Source organism: Bacillus rossius, chromosome 16 (genome assembly GCF_032445375.1).
Source record: "Bacillus rossius redtenbacheri isolate Brsri chromosome 16, Brsri_v3, whole genome shotgun sequence".
NCBI lineage: Eukaryota > Metazoa > Arthropoda > Insecta > Phasmatodea > Bacillidae > Bacillus > Bacillus rossius.
This window is the reverse complement of record NC_086343.1, coordinates 2,413,043-2,433,116: the sequence shown is the minus strand read 5'-3', so window position 1 is coordinate 2,433,116 and position 20,074 is coordinate 2,413,043. Positions and strand designations below refer to the sequence as shown.

General features: G+C 39.4%; 1 protein-coding gene across 1 annotated transcript; it reads left to right on the top strand.

The window, feature by feature from the left end:
• The first annotated feature begins 5,196 nt into the window (after positions 1–5,196).
• Positions 5,197–19,652, top strand: LOC134540417 (uncharacterized). The gene is made up of 5 exons (XM_063383145.1): positions 5,197–5,298; positions 8,161–8,483; positions 9,702–9,860; positions 10,583–10,740; positions 15,875–19,652. The coding sequence occupies exons 2-5, from the start codon at positions 8,192–8,194 to the stop codon at positions 16,013–16,015; spliced, it is 750 nt and encodes a 249-aa protein (XP_063239215.1). The 5' UTR covers positions 5,197–5,298; positions 8,161–8,191; the 3' UTR covers positions 16,016–19,652.
• The last annotated feature ends 422 nt before the right edge of the window (positions 19,653–20,074 follow it).

Below are 20,074 nucleotides of genomic sequence, written 5' to 3'. Positions count from 1 at the left end.
TTGAAATTCGAATGAATTTTGTATTATTTATATACTAAAATTCATGCAAGAAGCTATTGCGAACTGTAACTGCTAAACATTAATTATTTTTAAAACATTACTCAACAATGAAAACGTGTTGCTCTTTCGTGTAGCACTCCATATTTACCTCTTAAATTGTGTTTGATTTTTACTAACCCGGAATTGTCAGCTGATACAGGGTCTTTTTTTTTTTTCGTTGGCAACCCTTTACCGTACAAAAGGCGTACAATTCAAATCTTGCGTGAATTTTGGGACATATTATGGAGCTATGCTGAACACTGCCATAATTTCAAATATAAATTATATTATCCTTAAAAGTGAGAGATATAGTTTTGTGCGATATTAATCACATATCCACTTTTTATCTATAATTAACACCTACCTACCGTGAAAGGATTGTGGTGGGATTTTAAACTTCAAGTTATATTTTTTAAATAAAGAATTTTACTACATATTTATTATTTAACGGGTTATTAAAAACATTTTACACAAATAAAATATTGCTCTTATGTGCTACATAGAACATTATAGTTTAACAGAATATAAAATTGTGAGTCAATGCTGTTTCAATTTATTATATGTTCCTTTCACCAACAACCCTTTTTTCCTATTTGTTTATCCTACAAGTCTGATGTAATAAATTAGATTTGTCACCCGAAGATAAAACACTATTAATCCTAAATTTTTTTAAATAGATTTTGAAGACCTTACTATATAAACACACACACACACACACACACACATGTCTCCATGCTAGTTCATGAGCGTGTCAATTCCTGCAGGTCTCCATGTGACTGTGAAGCATATAGTCCAGTGACCCCGGCAGATGTGTACGCCGATGTAGCCTGTTCCTAATGTGGAAGCCATGACACTAGCTAACTTTAGGAGTGGTGATGCTTGATTGCTATCCTATATTATACTAGATGATCTGGTGTCAGATATGTATCAACACATGAATAAAGCCATTGTGTGTGGCTAACTTGTGGATGTATGTTGCACTGCCGGAAATTCTCCGTGCAGGGTCGCAACTAGAGTCTCTGGCATCCGGGGCATGAATGGATTCATGCGCCCCCCCCCCCCCCTCTTTTTTTCACATACCACACCAATAAAGCGGGGGGTCCGGGGGCCGTCCCATGGAAAAATTGTGCTATGTTGAGACGTTATATTGTAAATCAGATTAGACATTCCTGGCATGCAAGTTAAACTTTTTACCAGTTACCAGTTGTAGTAGGAAGGAATTACGATGCAAGCGATTTCGGCGCCCCCACAGCTTTGCGCCCGGGGCGTATGCCCTGCTTGCCACCCCCCCCCCCCCCCCCCCTCTAGTTTGGGCCCTGGCTCCTTGGCGTGCTTTGTGTCTAGGTTAGCCCTTCAGTATCGTGTATAGTTCGGTATCGTGTCACCTTACATTCGTTAGGTAGTACTGTAAAATAATTTTAACAGGAGTAGTATCTTGATAAAAAATGGTAGTCAGCAATCACACCCATTTGGAAAACGAATTATTCTCATTAAAATACTCTATTATGGGGAAAAAAAAGTATGTGAATAGCGCAGTTTTAATTAGTGCTCTGTTTTACTGGAATGAATTAGTGTGTTACTTTGAGGGATGGGTGTTACAGTGTTTCTCTATATATTTGGAATGAAAAAAAATTTCAATCAGTTTTTTGACACTGCTTTAACCGTGTTTTTCGGTTATCGTAGTCCCCTGTCCAGTAATTACACTGTATAATCGGGATTCTACCAGGGGCGTATTCTCCATGAATGCAATGCATGCAGTGCATGCTCTAAATGAAACTAATATTGTATGGGCATTGTGGCATTGATCACTATCTCGCTGTTTAGTTCTGTAATTGTTTTCTGCTTAAGTTATTCCCTTTTCTTTATAGCTAATCTCGTTCCGTTCACGATTTGTGCGACGTGTGGCAAACAAATGCATTAGCGCTACCTATTGACTACAGCGTGAATGACACTTGTAATAGTTCCTCAGATTGTCGCGGTACGGCGCTGTGGTGTTCTCAACAGCCACTCTCCAGATGTGACGTCACTACCAACTCTCGCGAAGACGGTGTCGCATGCATGCACTAGTTGCTTCTGCATTCACTGATCAGTAACACAGCGCGGCCGCGAACGAGTCCATTTAATGTCTGTTCAGTCGGGTTTTTTTTTAAAATTAAATGTTTGGGTTAGAATTATATAACATTCGTAGACACATTTAGTTGTAATTCAACTCTTAATTTTACTATTACTTTTTTGATATTGTTAGGCTGAAATCTGAATTGAGTGGTATGTTTACATCTAAACATTTTGAGGGAAAGACAGTGCAAGAAATGCACCATTTCCTGTATCAAAATGAACTGCAAAGTGGACTTCCATAACTCTATAAACTGTGCGTAATGGTTTCAACTATTCCTGCTACATCGTCATCCGTAGAACGTTCGTTTTCTGCACTAAGACGAATAAAATCACTCACAAGAAATGCGCAAGGACAAAGTCGTTTGTCTGCACTCTCCATCATGTCCATAGAAAAAGATCTGTTGGTGCAGATGAAAGCCCGCAACTCGTTTTTCGACGAAGTCACGGAGCAGTTCTGCAGGAAAAACCGCAGAGCCGAGTTCCATTATAAGTAAATACATGGTGAGTGACAATTTGATATCTTTGTTAATTCTTCTCTCTAAGTTTATCACAAAAAATTTAATGTTGTAACCAGTTTTATGTTTAATTATTTTTTTAAAAAAACTGCCTAAACAGCACCATTTTGCTCCCTGAAAACCAAAATTTTTCCGGAAGAGGGCCCCCAGACCCCCTTCTTCCGGGGGGGGGGGGGGGGGGGGGGGGTTGGATGTATTCTATATTGCATGCGTTACCAAATTTGTCAGGATACGCCCCTGGATTCTACAGTGCTAATTTCGATGCAAAAACTTATTATCAGTCACAATTTTAGACTCATTTGGTTTTATAATAAACCAGTCTTCAAAATGTATGGCTAATATATCCCTTAGGCTTTAAAATTGGCCAAGCCAAAATCAATCCATTCTTCCTACATCACTGTAGAAGAGCCTCTCTTTTAATCTCCACCTCCTAGATCGCTATCACATAATTTTTCCAACAATGCCAGCCAATTACCAAAGTTGAAATACAATTTTAACCATAAACAAATTTGTTTTGCGGGGGGTGGGGAGGGGGGGGGGAGGTGGTAACAGGAGGCTCCCCCTTCCACCAAACCTAGACGCTTAAAAAACGATAAGGGGTTTAATACGGTCCTGCTAAAATTACGTTCGTTACGACACTTGTATGCTCATCCCCCCCCCTTCCATAAACGCACCCACCACAGAAAAACACTAATGCCTTCCCACCCACAAACATATTTTAATGTAATCTGCCGTCACCCGCGGTCTCGTGATCGAGACCCGGGGCGGTCCTAGTGGTTTTCAGTGGCTCTTAAGGAAATCTCCAGCGGGCGCCAGGTTAATTCGAGGATTAACTGAGGTGGTCGTGGGTTTTTGCCCCTGCATGTTCCACTAGAATCGGCGGCTGTTGATGGTGGGAGGGAGTCCCTGCTTCAAATACGCACTGGCCCTAAACAGTGTAGGAGACTGTTTCCGAATTGTTCAGGAGGTGTCTACGAAATAAAGAAAACGGTATTTAGGTGCTGGTTTTTATTTCCGCATCTCACATAGTGTGGATGGGCACAAGTTACACAATTACACTTGACAAAATACGCTGGCACTACACACATTCGCACTGAATAATTAATTACGTGTTATGTTGCGGCACTTGCAAACAAGATCCCTACATGGGTTTGAGGGTCGTCGAAGAGTTCGAGTGGATTAACGGCCACTCCAGTGATGAACTGGAACTAGCTTCGTGCTCGGGCTCACCTGTGTGAGTCGCGGCCCCACGAAGGTAATATTAAGAGACAAGTCTTTAAGTTTGTAGTTGGCATGCGTATGCTCGACGAATTATATTAATTTCTGTTCGCAGGAGTCGGCCCGGACCATAAAGTGACTGCGTCGCGAACTGTTGTTGCGCGACGAGCAAAAATTAATGCGGCCGGGTTAAGCCCTGCACCGGAAAAGGGCACGGGGGCACGCAGGGAGAGGAAAAAGAGGTTTTAATGAATTATGATATTTACCAGTATGAAGAATCAGGAGTACAAAAGTTGAAGTCTCCCCGCGGGATCACACGTCCGCCCCGGCCCGTGAGTAAAACTCTACTGCCGCTTTGTGCCGGCTTGGAAGGGGAGGAAGCGTCATGACGCGCCGAACTTTCTAATGTGCCGTTATTCCAATTTTATAATTAAAATTAGACATTATTATTTCTAGAACCCTCGTAACTTAATGACATCTGTCTGAATTAGTTGGCGGAAGGCCTATAATAATAATACATAATAAAATTGAGATTAATAATATTTGAAAATAGAAAGTCAAGCTGGAGACTGTCTGTCACTTGTTGACTACTCCAGTGGCTATTTGCAGGTGAAAACAGGGAGGTGAATTAGGTTGATTAATGCTGTGGTTATTTATTGGCGGAAGGCCGTAAGGGATGTTCCGGACGTTTATTGATTGCGGTTTCCAATGGGGGAAACCGCTGCACCCCTACGACGCACTTTCACTTTTAAGGGTTGTTTTGTTAATTAAAAATCACTTAATTACTCCCAGTAATTAATGACGCATAAGAACTGTTTGCGGAGTTGTCATATGGGCGTAATCAGTGAAAACACTCACCTAAGCTAGGGTTGCGTTCCGTTAGCGGGGTTTAATACTGGTGGGTGGAGGCCGGGCTTTATGGCCTTCGGACGGACGACGACAAATCCTTTCAATAATAATAGTGGGTAAAACTATAGTGCATTCTTCTAAGATAGCAATTAAATCAATTTTAACCAACTAATTCTTTGAATAGACACACAAAGTTTATGTAAACTCTAATAAGGTGCCACGAAATAACGAAATAAAAATTATCTGAAATAAATCAAACTGAATTTAATGATTTCCATTTTCTTGATCATTTTACGCGAACATTGGAACAAAGTTATATTTGTATATATTTATATAAATATTTTGATATAGATTGAACAAAACAATAAAGAATTTTAACAAAAAAAAATAACTTTTAATTTTTAATATTTTTTGTTTAGTTTTGAACCGTTTCACAGTAACGTATCGAACTTATTCTTTCAAAATATGTGCAATACACTAACGTGCCGAACGTATATGTTATATATTTTTATTGTTGTAATGACGTAGATCGCATGACTAATGTTTGGTAATTATTGTTTTGGTAAGTGAAGTCGAATAGTTTGTATTATTAACTTAAAAACTGACCTAAGCCTTCAGTTAAATAAATGTAATGAAGTTTTCTTAAGATTTCTCAGTTCTTGAATTGTGTGGTAGTATTTGCATGGTTATTTTCGAAAGAAAAAAAAGTTTGTGAATATTTGCTATGTTATTGTTGTGTTTACAAAACCAAATTCACATCACTATTAATGCTTGATTTCGATAATTTCCTAGAATAGGCGCCTTTCTGTAAAATAAAAAGTTCTAAAAAATATATATTTGAGTACATGTGTATGGTTATAAATGGTCAAGTTCGAAACACTATAAAATGGAAACCAGATGATGTTGTTACGAAGCTGATACTTTGCATTACTCGCATGAAAATGTTCTTTAAGGAGCACTAGTCCTATATAACGTGCGTAGTTTTTTTTAAATTTTTATAGCACCTTGAACTTTGAGATGTGTGAGGTTATGAATTTTCAAGTTAGAAACACTATAAAATGGAAACCAGATGATGTTGCCTCGAAGTTAATACTTTGCATTACTCGCAGCAGTGTGTTCTTTAAATAGCAGTAGTCCTATATTACGTACGTAGGTTTTTTCAAATTTTTTTAGCACTTTTAACCTTCGGATAAAAAAAATTTTCTTGCATTAACTTCCTACAGATTATTTCTGCCATGTACGATAATTACGGTACGTTTTTCGATTCGAAGCTGGGCTTCGAAGCTAACTTCTCCTCAGTCGATGTTATAATATTTTAAAATTAGCTAACCTAATCATCATGGCAGCTCTCACGATATTACCACCCCTATATTCTTAAGTGACAAGATTGGGAATGTAGGGGTTTTGGGCAGGGGACATTCATTGTTTTCCTTAAAATACGTTTCTTAATGAAAATATCCTTTGAGTATTATATTATTTACAGTACTACTGCTCTACATATTCTAGTGTAGAATCTAATTCAAAACATCTAGTACCAATGGTATCGTATTCTCTACTACAATTACATTCAGTTTAGTATATTTAGCAATATTACTTTTATATAATTTATTCGGTTAGTTCATCTATTCTGGTTCGTTGTCATTGGCCAACTTCCATGACGTCATATATTTACCCTAATTTATTTACATCCAATAAAAATTTTCTGTAATGCCTGGTATCATGTTGAGAACTTCTACCCAGTATTTTAAATGTAGGTACCTAACTTAACCTTACCAACTGTTGAAAACGTTCACATACCGGTAAATTCTTGAAATATTATTATGCTGTTTAACAAAACAAATGTGACTAATTCTAAAATCCCACTTTCAGTTTTTATTATAACTTTTTTTAAGATGACCGCATACTTTAGAAAATTACCTTAGACTAATTCACAGTGTTCTGTATAGATAATTGTTCCATAGCACGTATCCAAGTTTATTCCTTGATCCTGATAGCATGATCCTGAATACATTGATCCTGTGGTACATGATGCTTGCTGTTTTAATTTAGTACGTCGACAGATCCTGAACATGACAAAAATATCACAATACAAACAAATTATTTCAGGTCTTTTGGAATTTTATTTTTGTATTCAATTTGCGATCATAATTAATTTTTATATCACAAGCTTTGCTTCAGACCAGGGTCTATTGATGTACTTAATTAAATCAGCAAGCATCATGTACCACAGGATCAATGTGTACAGGATCATGCTATCAGGATCGAGGGAATATTTGTTGGACTGTGTTTCAATAGTAATGTCTGTTTTAATATAAATCCATGGATCAACACTTTAAGTATGACAGGTATAACTAGGAAATTGACTGAATAAAGAGTGAGGAATTCCTGCTACCTATTGCAGTCAATAACATGGGGTGACTTCCAGAAAATGTAATTCTATAGTAGATCAGGGTTCGTATGCCCCCTTAATATCCTTAAAGCATCCTTAAGTTATGTTTAATTGAATAAAGGACCCTTAAAAGTCCTTAAATTTCACTAAGAATACTTAATAAAAAGTGATGGTGTGCAACTAATGAATACAAGCTGGTATTGTAATGTTCTTTTTTTTTCAGACACAGTAGCAAACAAATCTTTGCAAGTTTGCAGAACAATTGGCGAATTTCGGGGAATTTTGTTAAATAATATATTATAAAAAAATTAATTGGGTTTTTGTACTTTTTGATCTCACCTTTGAACTCAAAAGGTGTGTTTTACTTTTGTAGATTGTTTTTAATAAAGTAAATGTAATTGTTGATCAAATTAAATGTTGTGACCAAAAATTTTAGATGGACACTATGCTTGAGTTGGATGTGTGTTCCAGAGATAACTTTTGTTACAAGGTATCTGTAAAAATTTGAATGAACCCAGAAAATAATTTTTTGTGCATTAACTACTCATCATTGTTATTTTTGGAGAGATTTTGTCATGTTTCATATAGTTTTCTGCCTCTTGATAGTGGTGAAAAATTATGAAGTAAAGGGGTCCTTAAAACTCCTTACTTGTTTATTGACTAAAAGGGTATGAACCATGTACTTAAGGTACATTTACACTGGACACTTAGGCCATGGCATGAATATCATGTGTCTAAGAAAAGTATCGGCAGTGTTTAGACTTGACCCACACTCAGACGATATTTATATCTGCAATAAGTATCTTGAGACTTACTTTTTAATAGGTTGTTTGTCAACGTGTTTATACTGGACACTGAAATAAGTGTCGGCTGCAAAAATAAAGCTACGAAACAAAATGGCAGGCTGATGAGATGAAAGAAAATGGGGTTAAATAAGACGTGAAATAGTGTGCACTGTGAGAGGTCTGGGCTTGAGCCCCGGCGAGAGGCCCCCGGGGTGCATGGACTCAGCGCGCCGTGCGTCGCGGTGTGCAGGGCCGAGGACGTGACGTGCTAGCTGGCCGCCATGGCGTCGGCATCCCTGACTGCGAGGTTCGCCGGCCTGGAGGTGGACGCGGTCCCGGATGCGCCCCGGGACGTGGTCCCCCAGGAGGAGAAGAAGGAGGCGGGGTGCGCCCCCTCCGTCGTGTCCCTGCACGGCGCCGAGGGCACGACCGTCACCGAGGCGCCGGCGAGTGAAGAGGCGCCGGAGAGAGCCAAGGTCAGGCGCTCGTCCAGCAGGCAGGGGCAGAACTTCGACATGGGCAGGCAGTTGCCGCCCCTGCAGCTCCCGTTCCCGGTGCGTCCCGTTGGCTCGGGTGAGTCGGTCGTACAGCCACTACTCGCGTGGTTGTTGAGGTCAAGAGAGTGCAGACAATTGAATTTTGGTTTTATAAATCTGTGTATGCCAGGGCAGTAGAAATCCCGGTCGCCATGACGCTTGACTTTTCTTTGCTGTTTTTAAAACATCAGCAAATCTTGTTCAGAAATTACTGGGTCTAAGAAACAGGGACGGTATTTAAACCAGTGTGTGTGTATTTCATCTGTGGTGCACAGCTCTATGCGAGTACGTAGATAAAGTGTTGGTATAGCTCTGTCGTCAGCAGTGGCGGATACAGGAATTTTGAAGACAAAATTTGAGGAAATTTTAAAATTCAAGCACGTGTAGTCAATAAACTTTTATTACTATTGCCACTAACAAACTGACAAATGGGCCTACAGTAGCAACCGTATGCGAAGTGGCTTCTCACAGTAATTTACTGTCTTCACTGGTATTTTGCAAGTTTTTTCATAGCTATGCGGGAGAGGGAAAGGAAAAGGTTTTTGTCTGGCTCCTAAACTTTTAGAGATTTTATAATGGCCTCGTGTGTGCGACCAGTCTAAATTTTAGGTGTGGAATAGAAAATTTGTTTTATAGTGAGTGATGTGATTTTGCAAGTAACAGTTATGGTTTAGAATAAGAGATACTACTAATTAGGATTACACTAATACAGAAAATAAAAAGACAAGACTCAAACAGGACACAGAACACCGTGTTTTAAACTAGTGTGGTTTAAATTGGTCAACCCTGCCATAGAGCTTAAGAGAATTGCTCCGAAAATATTTAAAAACAGTAGCATGGCTCTGACCTTAACTTCAAGATAAGATCACCTTAAAAGTAAGCGAATAGGCCCCATGGGCAAGTTCACACAAGTGCACTTAGCTTGGGGTGGTACGACTCAACATTTTGAACGTTCAGGAAATATGTTTTCTTATATTTAAAATCTGTATCTTTTTTAAGTCAATAAAATAATTATGTTTTCAAATAAGCTAGGTTTCTTTTGATATTTGCTCTCCCACAGTGCAAACAATTACCACGGTATGTCGGTATCCTCGACATTTTCGTAAGTCGCCCAGTTCTAAACAGAGTGGTCTTTAATTACAACCTGGAAAAGAAGTGATGAGTCTGTCTGAGAATCAGAGTGAATCACTAAAGTGCGAATGTTTTCCGGCCATCCAGAAACCTCACAAATAATCTTGGTTGTGTTTCTCGACAGGAGGGGGGAACGTTGTGCTTGTGAACCAGTCAAACGGGGTCCAAGTGGGAGACACGGTCGTGTACAACTCGACCAACGTTACATCGCCCTCCGGCAAGAAGTTCACTGGCTGGGGCTCCAAACCCAAAAAAATTGACGCAGAGGAAAAGTGCCTTGAAGGTTTGTCTTTTCACAGATGCAGATGCATGTCTTCATTCTGCCAATGCAACAAAAAAAAAAACTTTTTAAAAAAATTTGTTATAATTTTGATAGGAATAGGAATTGCTACATAACCATATCTAATTTAGGATATTTATATAATTGAAGGATGGTAAATTCAGTAATCTTGCTTGTAAATGATCATTGAAATCATGTATTGAGGTACGATGTTAATTAAAGATCATTAAGTATATGACAATTTTGCGATTTCTGCTCATTTATTATTTTAGATCGATTCAAGTGCAAGTTCTGGTGCCCACAGCTATTGTGTCATCTTGACTTAGGTGACATAATTTTTACACACATTCAGTAGAGAACACACACTAGGTGCACTTCACAATTTATGTTTTAAATATCCAGTTATTTCATTAGAAAACAAATAATTGTAAATTAACAAGCCAGTATAATAATATTGTGTGTTCTGAATGTTTCAATTTTCAATGCATTACATACTAATATATTCTCACAACCCTAGTTTTTGTGAACGTGTTACTCACCCATGATGTAATACGCTGCATTTCGGATTCTTAGTGGAAAGTAGACACATGGTCCTCACTTGCGTAGCAGTATTATCAGATTGGTTCTTCAGATTGTAATTGTGGTACTCTTAAGTAGTCGTTGAAACTGCAACGCAAGGATGTGTGAGGAGCGTGGCTGGTGAGACACCAAGTGTGGTGTGGCAGATCTGCGCGCGGTGAGCGACCGTGTCACCACGGACGACATCAGTGCCATCAGCGCCCACGTCGGGGTCAACTGGAAGGTGCTGGGGCGCCGGCTCAGGTACACGGACGGCCAGCTGGACCAGTTCTACCTCAACTTCGAGAAGCTGCAGATGAAGGAGGTACGTCGCAGTCGCTCTCCCTCGCTCTCCCTCGCTCGCTTCCCACACCCTGCGCTGGGTACTCAGTTTCCTTGTCATAACATTACATTGGAGTGTAACCTCATTGCACAGCACCTCAGTTCAAAGGAATTATCCACGTGCGTTTATTGAAAATCTAAAATACGTTTCAGTTTGTTTGTTGCTAGTTTGCGGTTTGTATATTCTTTACATTGTGGTCGAACAACCAGGGCTTGTGTGAGTAACGTGAAAGTGATAATCCATCACTCTGCTGTGAAAAGGCAGGAGAAACTTGTCGCAGCGATGTGCCGCTGTAGTGTGTAAAGTGTGGACGTCAGTTGGCTCTGGCACAAGGTGGTCTCTCTGAAGGCGGTAAGCAGTAAGAAATCCTTCAATACAGTGGAAGCATGTTGTGAAGGAGTAGGGTTGTGAAGGTTAGGGATTTATTCTCGCCAGGCTGTGTAAATACATACAGTGAAACCTCGTTAATAAAATACCGGTTATTTCAAAGTTCGCATTTATTCGAACACTTTTAATTCCCCTTCAGACTGGGATAGCATATTTAATGTCAATCAATACGGTTAATACGAAATATTCGTTATTATGTATTACGAAGTAACCTCACGTCCGCTCACGTAGTGTACTATTGTTTTATTATCGGATAAACCGAATGAAATTTTAGAACAAGAATCGCACACTTTAATTACGTGCACGCAGCTTCACTATAATTCTGTTAACGGCAAATAATTTGTACGGTAAATGGTCTACAGTCAAACCTCTATCTATCGAACTCGCATGTATCGATTGTCCGTGTTTATCGTATACTTTCTACGGTCCCGGCAAAATTGCCATACAACTAAGGTTAAAAAAGTCCACTTGTACCGATGTTCGAATTGTCGTTTTGTCCGCGTTGATCATACAAAATATGTGGTCCCGTCACTATAAATTATAATAGATGATCGTTCAACCATAAAGATTTTGCAGAAATAACCATTTCTTAGAAAGAAACCGTCATAAAAACAGTAACGATAGTATACAGTAGTAAAAATCAACTTAAATCTGCAGCCAAGTAATGGAGCACGTAAATATGAAGAAAAGACAAATGAACAACAACTTACGAAGAAATTGGATGATGTATCATAACTAAAGTACAAACCCAATTGTTATCCTAAGATAATTACCATAAAAAGAACTAAAGATTCTTTGTCGATACCATAATTACTACAGAAGCACGATAGCTACCACATTTGCACTACAGTTACCGTAACAACCGAGATGTATATTTACCGTGACGGTAATGTATTTATTTATGACATATTAAAAATAAAGAACATTATTGAAAAATAGGATGTTAAATTTTTATATGTACGTTTGGCACATGTGGCGAAGAAATAATGTGATCTGAAAAAATGCAGTACTACTACGAAAAGCTAAAAGGGTACTCGTGGATTTTTAGGTTATGGCAGTCTCTCTCGTTTTTCAGTAATATCTGCCGAAAATTAACAAGCGTATCGGAAGTCGGCAGAAATGCCGATTCAACTAAATATTGGCAAAATCTGCTTCTTCAGTACAGCTCTACATTTGATGACATGAGTAAACATATTTCAGACTTCAGGATATTGAAAAAGACTTTAATTTCCATGTAGATTTATTCTGCTTATGTTTTTTTTGCAAGTGTAAATTGAATTAAGTAAAATACTTCCATTTTTATTTATTTTTCAACTGATTTAACTTTAATGACAAGTAACTGATATATTTCTGACACTAATTTTGAGGTTGAAATATTTTTTAAAAATTCTTAGAGTGAAGTCCACTTCAGCATTAATTGTCTTGGAAAATGTTCTGGCTGCTAGTGATGTAGACACTGATGTCTTGTCTTCCTTCGACAAACTTTGCAGTGCAGTAAAGGACATTTATGCAACTAAAAAAGTGCAGAAAAAAATCAATGAATTTTTCAAGCCTCTTTAATTCTCTATTTGACAAACTGCAAAATTTTAGGTCCCTTCAGGTTTGTATTAAAGAGGTTTCACTGTATTCAATTTTTTTTGAATATCAAAACAAATAGTTTATTATTCATATTCAATTTTGAATACAGTAGAACCCCTGTCATACACTTTTCAACGGAGGGCACAAAAATGGTGTATGATGCGGGAAAGTGTATGAAAAGGGAATGGCAATAATAATTTTTTCTTCAATCTAGCATACCAGCACAATGTCAGATTAAACTTAAATACATAATGTGTAAATAATTGCATTATATGAAAGATATGAATTCATAATTATATATACATATAATAAAACCACCAGAAATGTAAAATACAGTCCATAATCAAGTAAAGCTGACATGAGAAACAGCGGTCTTACAAAATGTTATGAAGTCCTTTCTTGGAGGGCAGGAAAAGTCACCAAGCCTAAATTAGAAATTAAAAAAAAATTAGGCTATTGTAAAAAGAAAATCAGAAATTTATGCTTGTTTGTTTCTTTTTACAAACAACTTTATGCAACAGAACAATTTTCAATAATATTTTTAACTTGAGAAACGTAAAATACAAAACACTCCGATCGTAAGAAAACAATAACAAACGGGTATATTCAGTTCAAAGATTAATGAATGCACAAAATATGAGATCCGTGCCTTGGTAAAGCGCGTGCACCATTTTCATAATCATTGCCAGTTTGCGCCACTAGTCTCGCTTGATGCTGGCCATAGATGCTACTAGCGAAGTGCACAGTCTTCCTGATAATATCCTTATCTATGGTGCGATAAAGTTATTTTCTTACGTTTGCAAATGTAAACAATGAACGTTTTTCAAAATAAAAGCATTAAAATGTAGTTGATCAGGAGGAATATAACAAAAAAATTTGTGAATTTTGGGCTTTTCCGCATCGTAAAAACGTATGAAACGGGAAATTAATGATTTTATAAGTGTATGTTCCGGGAAAGTAAACCATTGTAAATATAGTACTTTCGGCGGGACCAAAATTAATCGGCGTATGACACGGGAAAACGTATGAAACGGGAACGTATCATCGAGGTTCTACTGTATTAGCACTTTGAAAAAAACGGATATCAGTCGTTTACGAATATGGGTGTGCGGGATCTCAAAAGTCTGGAAAAATTTTGCATGTTCTTTCCGTGCAGACGGAACCCATCACAACATCGTCCACGGAGAGGAGCCAGCACTATTTCCAGGGAACAGCCACTCGGGTGGGGAGAGAGAACCCACCAGCCGAAGTTCAGCACCTGTGAACTGTCACCCTCTAAGCCACGATCCACTCCGGTAGAGGGAGACTCTCCTGACAAAGCTCCGTGGCCACGTGAAGGCCCAGTTTGACGGCTCCTGGTCGTCCTGCTGTCTCCTTCCCAGCCCCAGTCGAGCTTACGCAGGCTCCAACCCCTTCAGCCCAGGAGTGACCTGGGGAGAACCAAGTCACTGGGACCACTCCCCTCTCAGATAAGATCAGGGTGTTCCTCGCTGGGTTCATGCCCCTGTATTCAGGCCCTTTCTCCCAATCCCTACTAGGAATATATTCGAAGTCGGCCAAACGTACCTATCACAACTAGACAGGCAGATGGCCCCAAACCAGTTGTCAAGAGTAAGATGCCTCATGAGACACTATAACCGGGCACTTGAACTCAATATTTGCGGACTGAGGTCATTATCATGGCACAGTTGTTTGCTAGGGTTGTTAATGATAATACTCTCACACACTGATCTTAATTTTAAATGACCTAGCCGAACCTTCTAATTAAACTAACAATAACTCTATTACATTCAAAACTAACACTGACTACAGTATACTCAAACTCTAGAATAATCCAAATTCACTAAAGTTCTAAACACTAACTATATTCTCAAAAACTAAATTCTATCCTCAAATTGTATTCTAATAATGTAACTGAATCCTAAATCTATTAATTAGGGCTATCCCACTTCTGACACCAAAATGTTACGATTTCTCGCTTGGGTTCGTAAAGGATAGCCCAATTAAAGATTTTTATTACACACACAGTTTTATTTATTACCACTACTTGTCACTTACAATTAATCTTCTAAGACGGCAAATAATTAACTACACTTAAAGAAATGTCTATTCCCCAGTCACTCGTTTCACACACCTCGCTGGGCCGCACTTCCGGCGCAACAATCGCCGCAGCACCCCTCGTGGATCTCCGCCGCGGGACTCCGTCGCCGCACTCCGCCGCCGCCGTCACACCCTTCGCCGAGATCCCACACGACGACTCGCTCGCAACTTCACTCGGGACTCCGCCACGCCCACGACTCTATCGCCCGGAAACTCCAGACACCACTGAACTCACTCACTCCCTGCCCTGGTACCTTCGTCCAAGGACTTCGCCACTCTGCCGCACCCGCGGCACTATCGCCCGGAAACTCCGCCGTGGGAGAACTCCCCACTGAACTCCTCGAAGGTCGGCCCAACCTCCTTATATAGCCCTTGGGTTCCCGTCCAGAATAATCGGGCATGTCTCCGAGATATCGCGCGACCTTCGCCGTCGAAATGCCCAGAAACGCGTCGTGAGTCCTCGAAGGACGCGGCGGCTGCTCAAAGAACGCCGATAAACGCAACAAGCATCTGGTTCCCACAAAATGCGCCGATAAACATGTCTGAGTCCTTTTATTCCGCAGTGCGGCCTCTTTAAGTAACTCGATCTGAGGCAGGTGCGCGCTGCGACGGTCAGGATGTCGCGTGATAGTATGGCACGAGATACCAGGGAGAGGATGCGGGTGGAAGGGGGCGCAGACAGGCCGAACGAGCGCAGCGACGCCAAGCACTGCAGCCAAGCGCGATCGTAACAATATTATATTTGAAAGATTTGTGCAATGGGAGTGCATGACTTGATGTAAGCTTAGCAATGCTTAGCAATGCTTAGCAATGGCGTATGTCCAAAAGCTTACATCAAGTGTAGGTATCATCACTTGCACAACTTTCACATCCATGATATTACACTACGTGAATATCGGTTCAAAATATTTGGCGAGAAAAACAAATGCACGGGAGGTATCAAGTTAAAATGTTAGAAGTGGGCCGTAAGTGAAGACAAAGGGACGCGGCGCGTGAGAGCATGATGGCGGGACCCTCGCGGACTGCGTGGGGCTGCCCCCTCGCTGTGCAGGTGGTGTACCAGATGCTGCTCGACTGGAAGCGCACGAGGACCAGCAAGGCGACCGTCAAGTCTCTCGCCAAGCACCTGTACAAGTCCAGCGAAGTGGACGCCATGATGGAGCTGCACAAGACAAGATTCGACGAGCCCTGACCCCTGCCTCCACTGCAGCGGGAAGGGAAGGACGGCATTCTGTGTAGAGTGGAACTCTTGGGCAACACTTCCTGTTCTGATGGCGGTAAATCCACAGCCCAAGCATGAGAAATTACAGCTTGTTTTATTGACATCGGATCTTGTCTGGCAGTGAAAATGTTAATGTCATATGAAATAATGTGTTTTAAAGTTGTAATAGTTAAGTTTTACATGGAAAAAAAAAAGTCACTTTACTGCCATTTTTATTTTTGGTACACAAAATTTATGCTGATTATTTTAAATGGAACATGTTACATGTTTTTTAAGCACTTTGGATGTTGGCATAAATAATTGCTAATGAGTAGCTTCATTTGTGCCCTACTTCTATATCCACTCTATGGTATTCTGACTGTGAACTGTGATAAGTGTGTGGTACATCAGTGTGAAGGTACTGTGGTGCTATATTGTAGTAATGTAACACTGCATTTATACATCACAAACTCAAATAGTGCACATTTAAAATTGTTATATGTCAGGTGTAAATTTAGTCATATTTTTTATATACAGTTTTAATAGTTTTTTTCCCCTGGAATTTAAGCCAGTGTTAACGAGAGATGTACTGATGATAATGTTACATGAATCAAGTTTACATAGTATAGTAGTTGAATAATTGTTGAAAAGTTGTATATATTTTTAAGGGTTTTGCTGACCTGCGCAAGTGCTCTAGGGTGTTTGGATACACATTTGTTTCTTAGGAAACTACTAAAAGGATTCAGTTTTCGCAAAAAAATAAAAATAATCTTGACACTATGTAAATCGGATGCCAGGTGGCGTGAAGGTTGAACTGCCAGGCTCGCCACCACACGGCATGTTGTGCTGCATTTACACGCCATTATTGCATACCTCGGGTCATTTCCACGAAGGTCGCACTACCGCGTTGGCTTCCTTCCTAGCCACCCTAAAACTAGCTGAACATTAATATTGTAATAATAATAATAATAAGTAACAAAAAAAATTCTAAAAATTTTTCAATCAGAACTCACTGAAGTGGTTTAGATAAAGTACATATTACTGAATTTACTTGAACATAATGTTACTCTGAATATAATGCGACCCAAAAAATTTGATTATGATAAAATATCCTTTATAAAATATTACAGTTACATATTTTTTTATAGTGGTGAAAATTGTTGTACACTTAGAAACAAACAACCCTACATCTACACTTTCATTTACCCGACTCATCTCTTATTCATACTTTCTGTTTGTCTAGGAAATTCACCACTTAAGACTTATTAGCAATTTAATTAATACAAAAAAAATTAACCCAGCATTTTTGCTGTAGATTTTCTCATCGCACAGACGAAAGGTGTACAGTACAATCCCGCCGATGCGACCCCCCTCTGATGCGTCCATTCCGTTTATACGACCGTTTTTTGAGAAACCGTGAAAAATTTGAGCAGAGTAAGTCGAAAATTTGAGTAAAATCGGCTGAAAAACAAGTCTGTTACACTTTGTTGGGGGCTGTGTGTTCACGTTTATCTTGGCGGGAGCTGTACTGTAAGCAGGCAGGCATACAAAAGACGGCTAAAAATAGATACCACCCCTCTAGACTGTCACGCGGCAGTGTCTAGACGAGCTCGGCGCCACCACTATCGCACGAAAAGCCATCTCAGTTGTCATGTTATCTTACCCGCCCGGCTGCTTGACGTCATACGTGACGTGACGCGACGCTTACCTCTCCCATCCCCTGCTAATTATTCAAGGCTCATCCCTCCCAGAGCCACAAATCATATAAAAACACCCTCCCCCCCTTTTCCAACTAACGTTTCAACAAATTCCCTCCCATATTTCAACCTTCTGCGTGAGAAACTGTCAACATCCTCCTCCCCTCCCACACTGCGTGCGACAAAAGCCAGATTGTATAGTCCATTCTCGGTAAAATAAATATTTTTATGGGCTTGTACAACTGTCCTTCGCCGTTAATAAATACTTTATAAGTTTAAGTTATTATGATACAATTTGTTTATTAGTCACACAGCAGTTTCTGCTGAAAAATCACTAATACCTCGAATTTTATTGAATAGAAAAATTTAGCAGGGCCGTAAATATATTTATTTTACTGTATAGTTACTTTTCCATCTGCATTCCGTGTTTTTTTCTTTTTTTTTAACGCTGTGAAGGGACGTGGAAAAGATAATGGCTTGAGCTGTCAAAATAAACATCGCTGACGGCAACGGCGGGAGCGCATCCTGTCGGTCTGTCGCTGTGATTATCTACTCCAAAAACATGTCACAGCATTTCAGGATAGCATTGTTCTTATATCTTTCATTTATAGCCGAATGTTTTCTACCTGATCCACACAAGTTCCTTCGCCACGTTTTGAACGAAAATAACCACCAGCCGGCCAGCATAGCCGAACTCGCGTGACGCGAATTCATTTAGCGCGAGTATTTTATGTACTTGGATTTTTTTTTTTGGGGGGGGGGGGGGGGGGGGGGGAATTGGCCTGAAGAATTCTCTATTGCGACCATTCCGTTTATAAGTCCGTTTTTCCGGGAACCGTGAGGGGTCGCATCAGCGGGATTCTACTGTAATAAAATAGCAGACTTGTATCCAGACCAATATGGTAGGTAGGTAGGTAGACATTGTATTAGCAATAGTCATATAATCAGATACATGTTAAAGCAACAGCCTTTAATCCGTCTCATGTGGGACCACATCTGATAAGCAATTCTTTCAGATTATTGAATTTCAATATTTTCAATGCATAAATAATTAACAGCTCAGAAACTTTTCGCAACAAATGTATGCGTTCGGACTTAGAGATGGACAAAGTAATAGTAAATTTAGGTGGAGAGGAAATCGAACTTGCCGAGTCTAGTAAAAAGTGTAAGCCAACAAACTCGTTTCCCGTTATTCTGTAGAGTGTGAGGCAAACATGCCGTCACGCTCTCGGGTTAGGCCCTTCTTTCTCGGCTGCATTCCAGACATTCCAGTAGCAGGGAAAGGTCAATGATTGTGCCTTGTGAAATACATTGTTTATATATTTTTATAGTGATGTGTGCATTTTACTGTGACATTTTAACCGATGTAAATGATATTGCAGGCAGGATGTCAGTTGAAGTTGGTGTTGGCCAGTTGGTGGCCTGCAGACATGTTCTAGCCAGCGGCAATGTGTTGTGTGGTCAGCACAAACATTACCGTTATTTGGCCTCCAGACTCTACTTTGTGATATTTTAACTTGTTACGAAGTTGAAAACCATTGGATCATGTAAAATATTGTAAAGTGTGTTGCTCAACTGAAGCAAACGAATATCGCAATTCAGTAAACATTAACTGACGGTTGCTGTTGGTGGATACACAAGTGTGTGCAACGTGACAGCGGCACACTACCTACTTGTTTTGAAATTTAAGATTTTTTTTATAAATAAAGCTGTGAAAAATGCTTATAAATCATATGGCCTACTAATTATACATAGTAGCTAGTGTTATCTTGCTCGTAAAAATACTGAGTTGGCCATCAGTGGAGTAATATTTATTCCCGATGCAAGTTGGTGTGCTGAAGCATGATACTGTACAATGTAATTCTTGATGTAAAGCTTTATGTATTGTAAAAAATTTCCAACCATGTCATTCCTTAAACATGAAAACCACATCACTTTGAGTTTTTTTATGATTATTATTTGGTTTTTTATGTTGAAGGGTTTCAATTGTGTTTGCTTTTGTTTAGAGATAAGTTTGTGTATAATTCAATTATGTACATACTTGTACTTTCAGAAGAATACATTATAAATCTAAGTTTGTAACTTGTACAAATTTTTAATTAAAAGAAAATAATTTTATTTTAGATAGTTGTTGTGAAGTCATTCACAAATTTTTTTTCTATTCTTCAATCAGTTATATATCAAACAACAGTAATCACACTGTGGCACTTAACTACAGTGATAATACTAAACGGGCTGAAACACAAAGGCACATACGAGCTAGTCAAGCTCCAGGAAAAAAACATTACAGTTAACGAAATGTTAACAAATATGACATGCAATAGTCACGAAGGATTTGACATGCACGAGCAGC

Coding starts and splice junctions, on each gene's coding strand:
- LOC134540417 (XM_063383145.1), top strand. CDS start 8,192: ATGGCGTCGGCATCCCTGACTGCGAGGTTCGCCGGCCTGGAGGTGGAC. Junction 9,861..10,582: donor AGAGGAAAAGTGCCTTGAAG/GTTTGTCTTTTC, acceptor GTGGTGTGGCAG/ATCTGCGCGCGGTGAGCGAC. Junction 10,741..15,874: donor AGAAGCTGCAGATGAAGGAG/GTACGTCGCAGT, acceptor CTCGCTGTGCAG/GTGGTGTACCAGATGCTGCT.